The sequence below is a fragment of the Talpa europaea genome (assembly GCF_964194135.1).
Source record: "Talpa europaea genome assembly, chromosome: 1".
NCBI classification, from domain to species: Eukaryota; Metazoa; Chordata; class Mammalia; order Eulipotyphla; family Talpidae; genus Talpa; species Talpa europaea.
Window position 1 is genome coordinate 111073702 of NC_140073.1, and position 20366 is coordinate 111094067.

A 20366-nucleotide genomic window follows, 5' to 3' on the forward strand; every position below is an offset into this window, starting at 1 on the left:
GACTAGTGAATCATCTGGTTTGCCTATCCATTTCCTTCAAATAACTGAAAACTTCATTAAAAAATTTGAAGAGTGAGGGCCTCCCCGGTGGCGCAGCTGTTGAGCGCTGGGTTGCGAAGCTGCCCACGGCCTCTGCGGTGCCAGTTCTATCCCCGGCTGCTCCCCAGCCACCAGAGGAGGGTCCCGCATGGCGCACAGACCTCTCCTGCCACCCGCTGCTCCCCTCAGCAGTGTACTTCGGTCCTTCTGCCTGCTCTGCTCCCCGCTCTGGCTCTGGTGAATTCTCTCACCCTCCCGAGCTTCTGACTGTACCCAGTGCTTGTATAAACAAATAAATAAATAAATCTTAAAAAAAAAAAATCCCAGACATTTAAAAAAAAAAAAAAGAAAATTTGAAGAGTGAAACACAACTCTCAGGTCTCCCTTCCACTGATCCCCAGACTCAAGTTCATCACCACAAAGGCAACCCCATCATTGTTTTCATATTTGTCTTTTGGGAGAGAGTGTGCATGTATCACTGTGTGAAGTGTGTGTGTGCATAGCAATAAAAATGTTTTTGCCACTAATGTTAACAAAATGGTCACCACAATGGACACCACTCTGGTGTCTGGTGATTTGGGTTTGAATCCTGACTTTGCTATATGGCAGCTGGGTGATGTCAGATCAGTTACTTAACCTCTTTGGAATGAATATTCTGCATCAATAGAACTAGGACACAATGGTAACTATATAATATGATTCACTGACTAATAGATGCGGAGGCCAGGATTGTGCCTGCAATCTAAATTATAACAAGTTTGTCTACGACTTAACTGTAGTTCTATAGATTAGTTTGTTTAGATATAGCTCTTTGTTACTAGTTACTGAATGGTCTTCTAGTGTATAAAAACACAAAAATGTATTTCACTGGGCCTATTGATGATCATTTAGATTGCTTCCAGGAGGTTGCTGCTATAAACAATGCTATAACAATTATCATTGCACATTGATTCTAAAGGTAGGATGGATTCCTAAAAGCAAAATTGCTGAGTCTATTTCATTGTATTTAAATTTTTGATAGACATGCCTCTAAAAACTTTCTTTCAATTTCTATTCTCAGCACAAGACTCTTGTCTATCATACTTCATGGTCTATACCAATCTAAGAGGTGAGAGATGGTCTTGTGGAATTTGCATTTCTTTTATTATGAGTGAATTAAATATTGGTTTTGGCCTTCTCATTTTAAAACCAGAGAACCTTCATGTGAGCGACTAGTTGATCTCACTTAAAATCTCATTAGCCTGTGCAAAAGATTTTCACTATTATAATTTTATTAGAAATGTTGAACAGTACAGATTTGGTCTCTGCAAGGATCCATCAGTGCTCATGCAACCTGCTCTGCTGTGCTGGAGAGTCAGAGTTTATTGCATCATAAAAATGTCACCCTCTGCTTGCATTAAGCAAGTATTGAAATTTTTATGAGCTCTTCTTAACTAAAGTTATCAATAAATAACACATGATTCTTGACTGGGATCATTTTAGATTGATGTGACTTATTTGATAAATCAACACCATCAAGAAACTCTTGGCTCAGTGGTCTGATTGTTCAAGGAGAGAAGGAAGAGTGCAACTGAGTTACCGAGTTAGACTCCAACAGCGAAAACTAGGCAGGCCTGTTAGCTCCTGAGAGTTGATCCCACTAGGCAAGGGCATGGAGGAATCAGTACAATCAGATTTCCTCTGTGCCTAGTTTGTTACAACACAGTGACTCCCCATAACCTCATTGCCCATTTGCTCTGCCCCACAAGAAGCCAAGTTGCAAAGGTCTTTTCTGGTAGTTCTCACACTTTAATGTTTATCTGCTCATCCAGGAAACTATACTTTTCAACAAGTCAACAGGTGATTTCAAAGCAAGTGGTCAGAAGGCACACACTGGGAAACCCAGCTAGCAAAAGTCATGCTAGACTGTTAAATCCAAATTTCAGCCACACCTGATCCTTCTCATGCCTCCTGAAGTGGGAGAAGCCCTGGGCTAGGGAGGTATGCCACAGTACAGCCATGAAGAGGCTGACGCACTTGGCAGCAGTTGGCAGGGATTTTGGAACGTGCTCGTCAGTAACTGATTGGAAGAGACTGTAAAATTTGCCTCTTCTCCATAGCAACCCTTTGGGGCTCAGCATCTGTTTTACCCACCCTGATCCGATCAAATCATAAAGCGAATAAGCAAAATGGAATCTGTCTGCAAGGGGAACTGGCCACAAGGGAGAGGGAGAACAGAGGGTTTGGGGGTTGCTCTCCCTGAAATGCTCCTCTTTGCCATCTTTCCCTTAATTAGGATCACATAGGCTGAAATCTTGTTTGAGTGGGAGTTGTTTGACATTCCATTCCACGTGTAGAGTTCCAGCTTTTTCTAAGCTGTTCTGTACCTGAGAAGGAGACCCCCTTTTGCTAAGAATAGCAGCTAACATTAAATGATGCCATACATATGCTAACTGCTTTTACACTTTTTACAACAGTCCTAAGTGGTGGTATTATTATATTCCCATTTTCTAAATGAGATAACTGAGACTCAGGGAGATTGAAAACTTGATGCAACAGTCACCAAGTTACACACAGGTAAATGGAAAAAGAATTCAAAGCTGTTAGTCTGACTTCAGAGCCCTACTCTTTATCACTCAGGGTGTGTTGTCCAGTTTATGACTCTCATCAGGTACATTTTACCTGTATTGTCACACTGAGCAGGCAGCTTGGTCTCATAAGACAAGAAGAGTTCATTAATCAAAAGCTCCAGAATGTCTGACACTAAAATCCTGTGTAAACTATTTTCTTTTATTCTCGCCTTCTAACCATGTATAAGAAGTGGTGACGGCATTGTGATGATATTTGTAAAGCCATTTGGCTTGCATAACTGTACGTGCAGGTATACATATGATACAACCAAATAATTTAAAATGTGCCTGGCAAAGAGGTCAACCCAAAGGGTAGCAGAGATGCCTTTAAACCAGCTTGGAATGACACTGGGGCATGAGGCAAGTGTGAGGGTGAAATGTGAGCGATTTGCATCTTGTCTCATTTCTGCAAAAGTGTATGACTTAGACAGTGAAGCTGCATCTCTGAAACTCATATTGTCAACTATAAAATGAGAAGAATCAATAGGATCAATATTAAAATAATTTAGCTTAATAAGTAGTGCTGACTATATTCCCATTATTTAAAAAATCCAAACAATATGGATAAAGTGAAAGTCCTGTCGACCCCCATGATCCCACCCATCCTTGCATGACAACTTCTGCAAACATGCTGTGGAGGATCTATCTTTCCACCACTTTTATCAAACATGCACATTCTGTACAAATGTTGTTATTATTTTGTTGTTACTTTATGCAAAAAACACGGAGCCGTAGTTCTTAATTCATTGTTTGAATTTTAAGAACTTAAATTCTTAAACTTCAAGAATTTTAAGAATGGAAATTAAGTGTCTTCCTCCCTCCCAGAAAATGTACAAGCATACATTTTAAAAGCAAAATCCTCATGTTGGCTACAAAGCCCCTTGAAGGACTCCCTATCCATGCACTGCCATTTAGGAAATCTGATCTAGAAGCTTAAAAGGGCTATTTGGTTCAAAAATTATGTTCTATAATTTTTAGCACAAGCCCATTCTGTGTTTCTCCATGTCGGCCTTTCCCTCCTCTTCACACAAAAGCATTTGCTAGACTTAAATGAAAAATTTTTTTTTTCAGTCTCACATGGATATAGTTCTAAAAATTATATGAGCAAAATGCATCATGGAATAAAATTCTCCAACTCCAGATCATGCTCTCAGAGGCAACCTCTTTCTTGTCTTTTAGCTGTTCCTTCTGAGATGTCCCTCTGTGTTTCTCAATAATATGCTAAAAGCTGGCTTATTGAAAAAAGCTCAACCAGATGACACACAAACAGAAAACAGCTTTATTTTTCTCCAACCTTAGCCTTCAATCTTTCCCGGCTTTAGTGACCCGTCAGACATGTTATAATCTAGACAATTATTTTCTAGGCTGAGTTAGCCTAGTCCCACTTGTACACTTCAATCATGTCTGGATTAAAGCTCCTCCCTTCTCTCAGGTCAGGGGTGTGCAGGGATGAAGATGAGGCTGATGTGTTGGTCAGGGTCAAATGCCCCCCAAATAGAGTACTTCCTTTCTTTGTCTGCCATCTTACTGGTCTTAGAAGCCCAAAGTAACCCAGTGATCACACCAAGCTTCCTGGTACCCTGACTGGGCTCCCTGAGGGTTGAGAACAGACAGGGCTGATGCTCCTGGGAGGAGTTAGACTGCCCACTTACCTGCTTGACAAGATCCTTTTCTGTGGGGCCTCCCCGGTGGCGGTGGTGCAGCGGTTGGGGCCTCCCCGGTGTTGCAGCGGTTGAGCACTGGGTTGTAAAGCTGCCCGCAGCCTCTGCATGGCAGGTTCGATCCCTGGCTGCTCCCCGGCCACTGGAGGAGGGTTCCGCATGGCGCACAGACCTCTCCTGCTGCCCGCTGCTCCCTCCAGCAGCGCACTTCGGTCCTTCTGCCTGCTCTGCTCCCCACTCTGGCTCTGGTGAATTCTCTCACCCTCCCGTGCTTCTGACTGTACCCAGTGTTTGTATCAATCAATCAATCAATAAATCTTTATTTAAAAAAATGAAAGTATTATGTGAGGTCCCTTAAAATCAGGGATTCCCTTAAAAAAAAAAAAAAAGATCCTTCTCTGTGAAGGGTACTTTTTGGTAAACACAGTTCTGGTAGAAACATCCACATCCCTTGCCCTACTGTTCCCTGTCTCTGAGGCTATAGTCTTACTTCCTGCAGCCTGTCACTAACTGCTGACCAGTCTCTTTATAACCTCCCTCATAAGAAGTGACCTACTGATGTCCTATATGCCAGGAGACTACCCCAACCCCACTGTCCTTCACAATCACCTCTGAGTGAAGTCTCAAGGCAGCTGAAGTCCCGTCTCCGCCAACCCAAGCGTAGACTGCCACCTCCCCCCAACTCTGGCTCACGTTCTCTTCCTCATTTGGCCAAAGGGGATTCCCAAGGGCATGTGGTAGCTTAGACTCTAACAACAGAATGGTGGTTACCAGAGAGGAAGGAGGGGGATGGAAGGGTAGAGGGGCCTCCTGTTTAGTGGTGGATCATGGCTGGATGTTGGGTATACAGACACTGAGGTGAGAAATTTTACAAATGAAACCTACACAGTAACTACAGTTACTGTAGTAACTAAAGTTACCTCAATAGACATATAAATAAAAATGTAAATACAAACACACAGACAAGAGCACAAGGGTGGAATTGAGGGCCACACTTGGTGCAGCAAGGTGTGACATGGGAGACTGAGCATTACTCTATTTGTGCTTTCCAGGCCTGCCCAGGCTCCATGTTGAGAGCACTGTTTCTGTTTTGCAATGGATTGTTGCTGTGCTCCATAAATTCCTCCAATTACTATTTTTATTAAATTCTATAGTTTTGGAGAAATACTCTTGTGGAAAATTGATGCAAGAAGTTTATGCAAGGGGAAATACCTACACTACACACTGTGAAATCTGTAATATGGGATCTGATGAATTTTGGGCAATCTCTGCAAATCACATTCCCTTCCCTCTCAACCATGGGTGCTGCTTTTCCTTTCCTAAGCAGATGTGGAAACTTGGAGTGTACATTTTCCTGTGTGTCTTCCCAACCTTTTCTGGAACTTCAAGCATACATTAAGACATGGAATTCGTCAAGCACTTGCTCCCTGGTTATGTCAAATCATGGTCTCGTAGCCTTCCGTGGCTGTGAAAGGCACCAGCCTGGCCCTAGCTTTGGCTGTTTCACCCACCCTCTTCCAGCATTGGGAACAGCAAGAGTGAGAGACACACTGTTGCCCAGGGAAGGAGACCCTGAGATTTCAATAGAGACTCCAGTCTTGTTTCTCTGTTTTGCTCCATTGCTAATTCTCTCTTGACCAGGGACACTTTCCTTCTCCAAATGGGTCATCCACGGAACCCTTTGCTCTTCAGTCTTGTGTCACATCTTCATGGTACACCTTTCAGGTCTAGTCATATCTCAAGGATTGTCTATATTTGTCCTGGTGATCATAGTATAAAGACATGTTGCTTTCTAGTGCTTAAAAAGCAGAAAGCCAGCCTGTAAGGTATTTCTGATACTTCTGGCTCTAAATACTTCTTTTATTCTGCTCTGCCTTGGGACTCTGAGTGGTGATTATAATTACTTTATAACACAATGGAATGGATTATTATAGCAGAAGAAAATGTTTCAAAGGAGTACTTAAATCCATCAAAGCATCCCTTATCCAAGTTTATTGACTTAAAAGAAGAACTGTTAACAATATATAGTTTTTTCAATTGTCAAGTGTCCTTCCTGACCTTTTATTGTTTCACAATTTGAAAGTAAATTATGGTAAGATTGTCTGAGCTACCCGCCTCAGGATCCAAAGTCTATTTAGTTCTGTACCTTGGGCTGGTCTTTCACTGGAGCTGTCTACACAACTCAAGCTTCTCCACAAGGAACCTGCCAGAGCACATCCAAGGGCAGCGGATGAGTTTGATACTCCCCACTCCCACCCCACTGCCCTGGCTTCATGTTCTCTGCTGAATCCATGATGTGCTCAGGTGGAGCTGGCTCTGTTCAGAGTCCATATAATCCTGAGGGCCTGCTGCTATGTGCCTTTCCTGCCATGTCCACAGACATTTTACATTTATATTATATTAGACTTTTAACATATAAACAGTCATATAACTGACATGAATAAAAGCCAACGAGGTGATAAGAGAGGTGGAAATGGGTCCTGTGAGAAAGTGTCTGGAATTACAGGATTTATCCTGAAAGAGGGTAAAAATCGGAATGGGTGTGCTGTTCTGAGACTCACCCTTTTCTCTGGCATGAGGCGATCAAAGAGGCTTTGAGCCAAGAGGGTCACTAAATGGGGAATCAGAAATGGGGGCAAGTGGGCCAGGGAAACACTGTGAGCAAGTGCATAGGGGCTGAAAGGTTGTAATAAGACTTTGTGAAGGAAGAATCAATCGGGAGTGGAGGTTGGGCATAGGGCAATTGGGCAATTGTGGAAGTGCTAGAATGGGGTATGGGGGGATATTATATACTGGAAATCGAATCCTGCGGATTCTTGGGAGATTTTTGAGAAGGGGCGTGCATGATGAAGGTTCTGAAGAATGAATCCAATGCTGGGGTATGGTATAATAAAGTTAAGAGAGACCAGAGGACCATGCCCCGCATCGACGCGGACCTCAAGCTGGACTTCAAGGACGTCCTGCTCCGACCCAAGCGCAGCAGCCTCAAGAGCCGGTCCGAGGTGGATCTGGAGCGAAACTTCACGTTCCAGAACTCGAAGCAGACCTACTCAGGGATTCCCATCATCGTGGCCAACATGGACACAGTGGGGACCTTCGAGATGGCAGTGGTGATATCACAGAATTCCATGTTTACAGCCATTCATAAGCATTATACCCTGGATGACTGGAAGCTCTTTGCCGCGAATCACCCAGAATGCCTGCCGCATATAGCCGTGAGCTCGGGCAGTGGGAAGAACGATCTAGAGAAGATGAGCAGCATCCTGGAAGCTGTGCCACAGGTCAAGTTTATTTGCCTGGATGTGGCCAATGGGTACTCAGAGCATTTTGTGGAATTTGTGAAACTCGTCCGTGCGAAATTTCCAGAACACACTATTATGGCAGGGAACGTGGTGACAGGCGAGATGGTGGAAAAGCTGATTCTTTCTGGAGCAGATATAATCAAAGTGGGAGTTGGGCCTGGTTCTGTGTGCACCACCCGCACCAAGACCGGGTGGGCTACCCCTAGCTGAGCGCCGTGATCGAGTGCACAGACTCTGCCCACAGCCTCAAGGGGCACATCATCTCTCTTCTAGGAGCAAGGAAGGCAAACAGAATGTATACTGATGGGAGAAGAGACGGCGGTACTAGAAGACACTTACAAGCTAAGAAATATCTGGAGGATATGGAGAGATAAATCACTGCACCTTCCAAGATGATTCTGAACAACCACTCAAACTATTCTTTAATGCCCAGAAATGTATGGCTTCTTCTACTTAATCCATTTCTTCTATACAACGTGAAGAAAACAAGTGCAAAGGATATACTAAGGTCATGGACTACAGGTGCTTTGCTGCTTTGGTGCTTTCCCCCTGCTATGAGTGGGACCGTCCAGTGTTTTTCGTCTTCTTTTTGGCTTGTTTCGCTGAGCATGATCCCTTCCAGCGCCATCCATGTTGCTGCAAATTGCATATGTTTATCTTTTTTGAATGCTGAGTAATATTCCATGGTGTATATGGACCGCATCTTCTTGATCCAGTCATCTATTTTTGGGCATTTGGGTTGTTTCTCTATCTTGGCTGTTGTAAACAGTGCTGCTATAAACATAGGGATGAGGTGCCCTTTTGAGTTGGTGTTTCTGTGTCCTTTGGGTGGATACCTAGGAGTGGAGTTGCTGGATCATATGGAAGCTCTATGTTTGGTGGGTCCAGAGATCTCCACACAGCTCTCCATGGTGGTTGGACCGGTTTGCACTCCCACCAACAGTGCGGGAGAGTTCCTTTTTCTCCACAACCTCGCCAGCATTTGTTGTTGCTAGTTTTTTTAATATGTGCCGTTCTCACTGGTGTAGGATGGTATCTCATGGTGGTTTGGGTTTGCATTTCCCTGATTGCAGGTGATGTTGAACATTTTTTCATATGCCTGTTGGCCATTTGCATTTCCTCTTTGGAGGGGTTCCTTTTTGGCTCTTCTGCCCATTTTGTGACTGGATTATTTACTTTGTTGTTTTTGAGTCTCTTCAGCTCGCTAAGAGCAGTCATTATTCTATGAGGACATCAGAAGTCTGCATAATTAAATCTCTAGAAACTTCTAAATATTGATTTTACACATGATCATCACAAAAGAAATCTTTCAGGATCAGTACAATCCTGATTACTTTCTGAACTGTGTAGGTTTTTCTTCTGATTCATCAATGAAAAATACTTGTTTTAGAATTGAAAAATCCCCATACTTTGCCCCCTCTTGTCACCGATGAAGACATGGAGGTGCCGCTGCAAAGCCATCTTCCCTCAGCGCCCACGGGCTCTAGGAAGAGACAGTGATGATCACTGAGGGAAGGGAAGGGCAGCCGTAGTCTCTTCTGACTTGCTAGAGAAGCAGCTGTCAGTAGTTCTCCTGAAGCCTCCTAATAAAGGTTAAAGGCTCCATTTAACTTAAGCCCCTGGTGGGGCTTCCAGGATGGCCTAGGGGTTAGGCTCAGCGCTCTCACCGCTGCAGCCTGAGTTCTAAGCCCCGGCCAGGGAGCTACCCGCAAGGAGCGTGGGAGTTAGCCCCTGTGAGGGGGCATGGAGCTAGAGCGCATGTGGTGCAGCAGAAGGTCTCTTCTCTCTGTGCCTGCTGCTCCCTCAGCCCCGCCCCTCCTCCCTCAGCCCCGCCCCTCCTCCCTCAGCCCCGCCCCTCCTCCCTCAGCCCCGCCCCTCCTCCCTCAGCCCCGCCCCTCCTCCCTCAGCCCCGCGCCCCCACATGTCTTCCTAATAAAATCTGACACCTAGATACTCCCGAGTGCCTAAACCAAATGTGAATCAGTTGTGATTAACAAGTACCATGCGACCAAACACCCCTCCATATGTAAAGTATCTATTACCCCCAGTACCTTGAGTTTTTAATTTTGGCATGTTGATAAATCAACTACACCATTTGTTCTTTCCCTATAAAAAAGAGAGACCAGAGGCAGAAAAAAATAGCAAAAGGTTAGCCTGAGCAGCCCTTCAGTGGGCATGAAACAGCTATCCATGCAATCCCACACTTTCTCACCTTACAGATTGTTCTGGCATATTCCAGTGACCGCAGGGATTGGCTCTAGGGGTAATGGAGATAGGGCACAAGCAGAGCCTATTGAAATTTTAATTTCAAATAGGAGGAATGGAGTCCTCAGAGCTGGAGGATATTAGCCACCATATTCAGTACTGGCCAGCTTATTTGCAGCAGGTGGGAATAGAGGTTTAGCATGTTATGTGCCAGAGGCAGAGGCAGAATCAAAAGATGAGCGAGCAGGGAGAGAACTGACAAGTGAATTACCTCACAGGCCCCTAGATCCAGTTGTGCTATCTAGCTTTCCAACAAGCTCTATTAAGTCAATACATTGTGACACTTGCAATGGAAAGAGTTGAAGTGGATACAGATATTATTTTTTAAAGTATCAATACAAATGTGCAGAGTATGGGAAAAAAATCAGTCACAAATCCAACATTTTTATCCTAGGTATGAGGTGTATTGAACATAGTGACTAGCACTTAAGTGCGCTTGGAGTTTGAGTGAATGAATGCATGAATAAATGATGCAAGACACAGGAAAAAAGGCAGCGTGTTGATGTCAATTGTCTTCAAATATTGCATGTTTAGTTTTTAAACAGTAAGTACTTTTACAAGTAAATTTCTGTCTAATCTATATCATATAGTTGTAGCTATCCACTGCTACAAAATAAATATCAATATTCAGAGAGGAAAAAGAAACTTTGGAGAGGATTAGGTGGATCTAGATTGGCCATGGAAAATACACAACTGTCCCTTATTTGCATCCTTAACTGAAAATATACTTCAATCCTGTTCAAAGATGGCCCTGCCTCATGTAATCTGTGGTCATGTGCACTAGTACAGTGTAGTCTGGTTAAAGATGAGGTTTCTTCTTCAAAGGTTTGCTTTCAATTTGGGATGGAGTCAAACCTTAAGTTGGGTTATTGCTGCAGAAGCAAAAAGGATGTGACAGCAGGACAGCAACTGGGGGGATCCCAAGCTGAGTGGGATTGTCCTGCGCCCCACGGCAAACCCCCACAACCTCTCCTATCTAGTATCAGACACTCCTCCCAGAAGTGTGGCTTATATCCCTAGCCTTAAGGGGCTATATAAACTTGGGTAGGCTTTTGATTCAGTTGTAACCAATAGAATAAGGGAAATATGACCATGATTTCTGAGATTAGGGAGTAAAAGTTTGGCAGTTTCTGTCTCATTCTTGGAACACTGACGCTGGAGCCCTCAGCTGCCATACACACAATCCTACAGCCCCCAGGCCACTGTGTTGAGAGAAAGCCCAATTAATCCCAGGGAGAAAGCACCTGAAGAAGCTGAAGACCACAAGAATAGAGAAAGAAATGGCTGGCTAGTCCCTGCCTATTCCAGACAGCCCACTGGATGTAGGCAGCAATACCAGCTACTGTGTCTGTGACTGCAGGAGAGAACTCCCTGATCAGGCAGTTCTTGAATTCTTAACCCATGGAAACCATGGGGTAATTGGTGCTCTGCAGTAACAACCAGACAATTATGTAGTCATTGGAGGGGATTTGTGGTAAGATATTACTGTATCTTCAGATGGCTTGTAAAATTTGTCAGACCCCACATCTACTTTGCCAACTCCGGGATGAACCCTTCCCTCAACATAATTGACTTCAACTGCTCTAAAGGGCAAATGCTTAGACCATCTCATGTACACAGCTTGAGATGCTTGGACTATGGGACTCCAACTATGAAAAGGGATGAAAACATATCCCTTTTGAATGATGCAAGTTTATGCAATTAGCAGACCTCAGATACTAATGTAAATCACATGGATTTGTTTTTAATCCTCCCTCTAACAAAGACCAAAAAAATGAATTATTTATTATGTTAGCTTTAACTACTGGAAATATAAAACTGCTATATATATATATACCAATGTAAGGCTTGTTATAGTCTTAATTTTCCAATAACAATGAAAAATTTTTTGACAGTGCACAGATTAGGCACTGAATAAATGTTCCAGTAAGATTACATTATGTAGCTTTTGTAACTCAATGTGGTGGAATATTGCATTTTCCTGCTACTGAAAATAGAGTGAAATGCGGTTATTAGAATTATTGCAATATCTGTGTGCACATTTTCAAATATAAATGACATACTATAAACATAAATCATTCAACTATAGTGTGATTATGTTGAAATAATACAACATGGACATAAATGAAGAGAAATGATGTTGAACTGCCTTTCCAGCTACAAGATTTAAAATTCTACCACAAAGATCAGAATTATAATTGGAAAACTGAGTAAATACTGTGGCAATACTTTTAACCTGAGAATAGCACCAATTTCTTTGAAACTGAAATTGTGGATATACATTCCTATTTATCTCACCAGGCACTTCCTCTGCACTGCACAAAATAGTCATATCACTAGCAGAAATGAGGTAGGATGTTAGCATAAAGCGGAGATAAAATTTAAATCTGGTGAGATGGTTAAAATAAAAAAGAAGCAATAGTTTTGTTTGAAAGGCTCCAAATAAGAGGCGAAATACAGGGATCCCAAAAGGTACCATCATGTGTGTCAGCCCACAGGAAATCAGGAGGCACTGTAACTTAGTGTCAAATACATAAATGTCTACATATTTCAAAATGAATGAACTTTGTATCGTTAGCTGCACTCCAACTCTCTGACCTCTGATAGGTCCCTCTGCCCAAGAAGGTAAAATATAGACTAGGAACACATGGAATTTGCTATTTATCATAAAGGGATCAAGGCAGGAAACCCGCAGAGCCTGTGCACTGGTTCCAACAAGACCATCTACAGAGTTTAATCCCCAAGAGTTTATAAGCAGTTCTGTAACCCCCTTGTTCTCACTGATAAAGCAAATCATTTATAGTCATAAAGAAATCTAATGAGGGCCTCCCCAGTGGCGGTGGCTCGGTGGTTGAGAAGCTGCCCGCAGCCTCTGTAGCACTGGTTTGATCCCCGGCCGCTGGCGAGGGTCCCACTTGGCGCTCAGACCTCTCCTGCTGTGCCCTCTGCTCCCCTCAGCAGTGTATTTTGTCGGTCTGCTGTTCTGTTCCCTGCTCTGGCTCTGGTGAATTCTCTCATCCTCCCCTACTTCTGACTGTACCCAGTGCTTGTATAAATAAATAAATCTTAAAAAGAAAAGAAAAGAAAAGAAACCTAATGAACCTTCTAGAACTTCTAGACCAGTTGATCCCAACTCTATCAAACTAATGCCAATGCCCCTTCTTATCATGAATCAATTAGGATGCCCCCTTAATATCTTGAGATGAGGGCCTCCCCTGGTGGTGCAGCGGTTGAGCGCTGGACTACGAAGCTGCCGGCAGCCTCTGCAGCGCCAGTTCAATCCCCAGCCACCAGCGAGGGTCCTACATGGTGTGCAGACCTCTCCTGTGGTGCCAGCTGCTCCCCTCAGCAGTGTATTTCATCTGTCTGCCTGTTCTGTTCCCCGCTCTGGCTCTGGTGAATTCTCTCACCCTCCTGCACTTCTGACTGTACCCAGTGCTTGTATAAATAAATAAATCTTTAAAAAAAATCTTGAGATGAAATTCATCCTATTTAGACAAACTTTTAAAAACCTCATAAGATGGCCTAATTATGTTATAAAGGCACAGTTAAGGGCCAGTGGGTATAGTAGCATTACCTGAGTTTCAATACATACACACTCAGGTCTGAATATTGCTACCAAAAAACACATAGCATGGCCCTAAGTATGAGAGCTGCAAGGGCAGCTAGAAGAGGTGAGTGGTTGTACTGGCACACTTAATACCATGAGTGTGTTGCAACTGGTGGTGGGAGTTGCCAAAATCAGAAGCAACTTTTGGTCATGCTCCAAGTGAAACAAAGTACAAACTTCCCTTGATTTTACACAATGTTCCAGAAGAAACAGCATTATTAAAACTGTGCAAAGTGTTTCATATTTATAAATGAAAGAGTATTTCAAAATGAGTGCATTCTAATCTCAGGTGATATATTTTCATCTGTGTGAATGTACAATGAGGGATATTTGAGATTTGAGGTGTGGCAATTTTTTATTGAACAGAGCTAAACATCCTGTCTCCCACTCTCATTTAAATGAGTTGTGGCACCCCCTCCCCAACACTGACATCATTTTTGACAATTGCCCCCATGAATTTCCAAAGCATCAGTGATTTAAATGAAACAAACTCTGGTTTTTATTGAGATGTAATCATACTCTCTCACCCAAGGAGAGTCTATCTTTCTGATTTAGGAGAAAGGAGAACTGGAATTAAAGAGGAAGCATGGAAACAAGTTGGTTTCCATCAGAAACAGGAAGCTCAAGTGCCAGAGACTTTGGGGCTGGGGTGGGGGGGGGAGGTGGGAGAGGATGAGGGACACAATTGAGTGTCTTGTTGGGTTTATTGTGCTTGGAATGGAATTCCTGTCTTCACAGAGTTGTGAGTTTGAGAAGGCAGAATGGAGAGATCTCAGGCATTTCTGAGTTTCTCTAACTTAATTTAATAGAGTTAAGAATGTTCACAAAATAAACCACCTCACATTATATCCCATCACCTTGGAGCTGTGTAATCAAGGCAAACCCAGACAAGGCATGAGCAACGCCACCTATAAGACCCCCACATCCTCTAAGTTCTCCCAGCTCCAGCCCATCCTCTGCCTCTGTCATGGCTGTGGTGGAGTGAGGAAGGAAACAGGATGCCATGTTTCCTGCTCTGCTTATAACAAAAAAAGTGAGAAAGTTCTCTAATTGGGTCTATTTTTTCAGCAAGTTCCCCTTTGGCATGGTCCTCATTTCTTCATCCTTTCAGGGAAATAGTTGCTTTTTCAAGATCAGTATTAGTTTCTCAGCAAGGATGCAGCTTGCCAAGAAAAAATGTCTCTCTCACACACTCACACTGGGATTCCTGTTTCATTGATCCAAAGGTATTCTCCATAAGCATTCCTGAGCTTCCTCAGGAGCAAGCTCAGAGTCCTCTCCCACTGGGTGCTGTCCAGCTGGCAAGCCCACACCAGTGCCAAACAGGTGGCATAGTCACTAACCCGGGGGCTCAGCAGTAACGGTGGGAGGTGGCTTGATCTGCTAGGCCACACTTCCTAGCAGTAACCAGACTCACATCAACTCTGTCTCTCTACCATGTTCTGGGCTCTTCTGTGAGAGTAGTATTGATTTCTCCTCTCTTCTTCTTCTCCTAAGTCAACCATCCCAACAGTGGGATGCAGTGGTCCTCCATACCCCCGTATAGTCCAGATGACTCCCACATAATTTTCCTCCTAATAAACCCAGAAACCCCTTCCTACTCCAATGGAGCTTCCTTTCCCCATTCAATGCCAATTCTCTGTGCTTTTCAGCAATAATCATTCTCATCTTACCACATGTCTGTCATTTGTGAGTTTGAGTTGAACTCATTACAAAGAACCTGTCTTAGGTTAAACTGTTAACCACAGATGCCTGCAATGCCAGGGACCCTGACTCTAGCACTCTCCAGCATTTTCCCTCCACCACTTCCAGAGGGAATACCAGTTTCTGGGAACTTTTGGCCTCCACCATGAAGAACTCTGATGCTAGACAGGTTGACAGTGCCCAGAACAAGCCTAGCCTTTATGAGACTGTGTGGGCAGACGCAACAGAGATGAGACTCTCTTATTAAACTGAGTATATCTGAGAACATCCATAGTTGCCCTTAGGAAAAACTTCATTGTTTAAATAACTTTGTCTATGAAATCTGACTTGCCCACCAACTTTCAGTGGCCGTTTTGTCTGAATTTCTATATCAAATCTTCAGTCTAAAACATCCTGCCCACCCTGATTCATAGTAAAGCTGATTTCAGAAAGATGTCCACAAGTTCATTTTTACATTAGGTGGTATTCCAAGATCTAGCACAGCCTGTGTTAGGTGTAAATTCGAGGTCCTCTGCTATGCACAGCTCGAGCTGGCACTCACTGAGAGCACGTGCCTCCCTAGCTACATTCAAAGGTGAGCAATTAACCCTGAGATGCACCTCTGTACTACCCCATGTCCAGACTCCCCTGGGTGGACAGCAGGCATAACCTCAGTGACAGCAAAGTCACCTGCCACTTAGGATATAACACTTAATTCAAATCCTATGTGGACAGTGTGAGGATTTAAAATTTTTTGAAAATCCTAGAGGGCTTTAAATTCTCATACTCAATTCTGTCTCTAGGCTCAACCTATTCCTAAATTAATTCAATCTTATGTCTTGCTTTGTCATCTCATGTATACTGTCCTTCCTGGATAAGAAACCCAGCTCCTTCCCTTGAGACACACATGCACATGGTTATTCACGGATCCATTCCTTCATAAACGTGCTTGTTGTCATGGAATATACATCTTAATGACTAAAGATGTGCAATAAAACAAGAAACAAGTAAATGCATGGCCTAGCAGAGTGCTTAAGGTTGCAGTGACTGACAGAGCATTGCATGAAAATGTCAGCTCCACAAGGTCCATAAGGGTGGGGGATTTTTTCTGTTTTGTTGTTTTATTGATTGACCTATTTCCAATACCTAGAATAGGGCTGGCACATGGGGGTGAATAGTGAATGAATGAAGCATAAAAGGCTTAAGGCAGTGGTGTGCTGGTAACTGTTTAACAACCAGCTCCCTGGACAAGAGTATGCGTCTGTATATGTACATCATAGATTTCATACTTCATCTGAGTATGTATTATATAGAATATTATTATATAACATATGTGCTATATTTATTATCAAGCTTACTACATAAAGATTTGTAGCACACCATTTATAAATAATAAAATGTGTAATATAATGCTTTTCATTGTGAATTTCATGTAACTTACTGATTTTCTGATTTTTGCCAAACTCTAGTATCCATAGCTACCCTCTGAACGTAATGGGCGAAGGAGGATAGTTTCAACAGGAATGCCAACTGATACTTTTGATTATACTAAGGGCAGGTGAAAGTGAAATAATAAAGAGGGACTCAAAACTTAGTGATGTGCGTGACTTCTTTAGTGAATTAGCAAATAGTTTTCGATCATTAGAACATATCCCCAATTTTTTTGTGCTTTCCAAAATGTACTGGCTACAGATATGACACACTGTGAAGTTTAAACTGTTATTAATATTAAGCCCAGGCAACAAACAAAACAATTAATTAAACTCTACTTTGTCTTTGCAGATTTCCATGGTCACACCTCCAGCTTGAAGCTCTTAACAACAGAGTTGGAAAGAGACCCATGGGATAGCATTTCCATCAGAAGTAGTGGTGCTCAGCAGGGGGCAGTCATCTCCCAGCCCCCACCCCACAGGTATGCAGCAATGTCTGGAGACCTTTTTACTTGTCACATCCGTGGGGGAGGAGATATTTCCCTTGATAGCAAGTGGGTAGAGGCCAGGGAGGCCACTAAGCATCCTATAACAAAGACTCATTTAGTTCAAAAGACTTAAGTGCCAAGCATAGAAGACCATGGATAATAGTAAAATATAAAAAAATAATTAGGGTGAGTATTGAAGTGATGAGTTTTCAGCATTTAGTTATTACATTTTCTTTTAGTATAATTTAATTTACTTATTAATATAAGTTGATGTGATTTCATCACTAATTATTTGCATAATTCACATTTTAATAATATTGTATTTAATAACTAGCTTACAAGTTTCCTGAAAGTTTAGTAATCACTTCTTACATACTGTACCAGCCAGTTCCAAGGCACCACTGGGATAGGGGACCGGGGGAGGTAGTCACTATTTTATATAACGTGGTCAGGGGGCCCTTGGAAAGTGGCTTCTGGACTTAGACTTGAGGTAAGTAAAGGATGAGTTGCATGAGCATGCAGGCAGGTGGGGCAGCATCTGCAAAGGCTGGAGATCAGAGAGCTTGCTTGCTACATTCCAGGAACAGACAGGAAGCCAGTGCAGCTGGATTCGCCTGGGGAAGAGAGTATGGAGGACATGGGCTAGGGCGGCTGTGCACGGTAGGACTTGAGCAGGGAAGCATCATGGGCAAGTGTGTTGGGCAGTGGAGGAGCCATGTAACAACCTGACACTGAATATTAGCACCCGTGTTCACGAAAGACCTTTTAGTCACTTGCTAACTGGATTTACAATGCCATAAAATTAATAATTATTTATATAATTCAAGTTTCAATAATGCAATGTTTACCATCTACCTTGCGTAATTCATGAAAATTCAGCTGTCACAACCTGCATATGCCACTTCTCAAGCCTGATGGGGACAGTGGTAGCCCCAGACACATAGGGCAGAGCCAGGCCCTGTGCTAACTTGTTTTCCCTCACCCTCCCCATCTTCTCCCTTGCTCATCCAGAGAACCTCCACTCCATCCTTGAACCCAGCTCCAGACCCATGGCAAAGCTCAGTTAAATAAAAGGGCCTTCCTTTCTCAGTAATGAGGACTGTGATGAAGTTTCACCAAGCCAGAGCACAGCTGAGACTTATGTCACACGTTCTCCTCTTTTATATTAATGTACAACTCATTTGCAAATTATTCTATGAGAGCCCTCAAGAAAGAAATTATATTCCCATTACTAAAAGGCATACCAATGCATCTATGTTGCCACCTCACTTATAATAGGTAGCATTTTATCAAGTCCTTGCTCTATGCCCAGCGATCAGTGTTCACATGTACAGGGTGACCATAATCCTGGGAAAATGGCAGCAGCAAGGGGATCTTCAGTCTGCCAGAGATAACATCATCTATGTTTCTGGCCTCTGTGCCCTGCATTTGCTCTTCTACCCTTCACAACCATCTCTCATGGGAATATTATCCTGTGTTACAGATGAGGAAACTGAGGCTTGCACAGGGTAAGGTAAGTGGCTTGTATCTCATTATACAGCCCCAACGACAGAGCTGGATTCATAGTCATTCTGTCTGACTCCACAGGCAGCTCTTACTGCTCTCCTTGACTTGCAGCCCATCCCACCTGCAATTCCATTGCAACCTGTATGGACTGTTCCAGAACCTCACACCCCCAGCAGAGTCACATGCCTTGCAATTTAGAATAAAGAAAAAACATTGTATGTTTTCCTTTAATTGTTATGGAAGTAGATAAAATAAGAACACACCTTCTTTTAAGTATAACCACTAACACAGTTTAAAGTCTTACAAAATATCAACCATAAATAGAGAATCTTTTTATAATTTTTTTCTTTTCAAATGTATTACTTTTTCCCATATATCATAAATTTTGGACAGTATACGATTTCTCCCCTCAGGTGTGGTTACCATAGTTCTCACACCACGATTTTTGTAATTTTTAAAAGAAAACGACAATTGTCTTTGTGCTGCCACATTACCATGTGTCTGTGAACTTCAAAACACAGTTTTAATTTGAGTTGCCTGTGAGTGAGGCTTCATCATCAACCCTTCATTCTGGGGCCACATGTTTCTTCCCTTGGGGACTCTTGGTCTCTTCTCTTTGTAACAGCTGCCAAGAATTTAGTCTTTCCCTCAGCAGGGAGAGAGGTATGAGTCTCTTGTAGGTTTCTCTGTTACACTCAGAGAGTTCCATATGAAGTTTAATCATTGCACATTTTGGAGACAAGAAAGAGTCACAGGGAAATAAAATCACTCTGAACTAGTCTGCTTCTGATGCACCAAACAACTGTGTTATGCTTCAGTGTCTTGCTTACTCTAGAAATATCAGTCATCCTGCTGTTTTCCCAAAGTGGTGACATTTTTCTTTAGTTCTGCCATAAAGCTTGAACTTGGAAAGGAGAACCGTGGGAGAGTGGACACCAGTGAGCAAACACCAGCTGGGGACAGCAGGATCTTGAACCAAGTTTGCCTCAGTTCTGGAGGGCATGAAAGCAGTCTGACTAAAGCCACATTTTTCATCTACATAGATTTCCCTTCTTTTACTGAGACAATGTGAATTGTAGGATTTTATTTTAAAAAATGCAGTGGATAATGAAAAGCTAAAGGAAAGAGAGGAAAACAGCACATACTAAAAAAATGAGCAAGGAAATAAGTAAAACAAAGAAAAAATACCACATAAATTTTATGAAGAGCTGTTTGATAAAATACAAAAAAAAATCAAAGATATGCTTGACTTTGACCAAGATTCACTGCTTGGAATTTCTTTTAATAAAGTAGTTAGGGAAGGCTAAAATATTTAGTTTAGAAACATTTATATTAATATTGTTTATAATGACAGAAACATTGGAGACAATATAAACTTTCAATAAGAAAATTGGTCTAAAATTTTCTGGTCTAGCCACTTGGTGGAATATTATGCAGTCATCTAAAGTAATACTGCAGAAGTTATTTATTGAGGTAAAACATTTTTTTAAATATCTTAGACTGAAACAAAATATAAACAATGTCATAGATTATTAGAGAAGAGAGAGGTAGTGACCAAAGGAGTTGTGAAAGAGGTCAATTGTATAGTGTTTAATGAAAATTAGATTTTTGGTGAAGACCAGAATTAGCTTATACAGATATTGATTTAAATGTTATATAAATACAATCAAAATGACTATCTTGCCATAGACTATACAAATTTGATGCAATCTCCATCAAAATGCCAATAATATTCCTTGAAGAAATTTAACAAAAATATTGAAATTTGTATGG

General features: G+C 42.3%; 1 protein-coding gene across 1 annotated transcript; it reads left to right on the plus strand.

Moving 5' to 3' along the window:
* Positions 1–7224: 7224 nt before the first annotated feature.
* On the plus strand, positions 7225–18054 carry LOC311187201 (GMP reductase 1-like; the record flags this gene model as incomplete). Its single annotated transcript, XM_084258500.1, is given in 4 exon segments — positions 7225–7813; positions 7816–7932; positions 16952–17081; positions 17967–18054. Coding segments are annotated over 4 exon segments (924 nt in total).
* Between the last annotated feature and the right edge of the window lie 2312 nt (positions 18055–20366).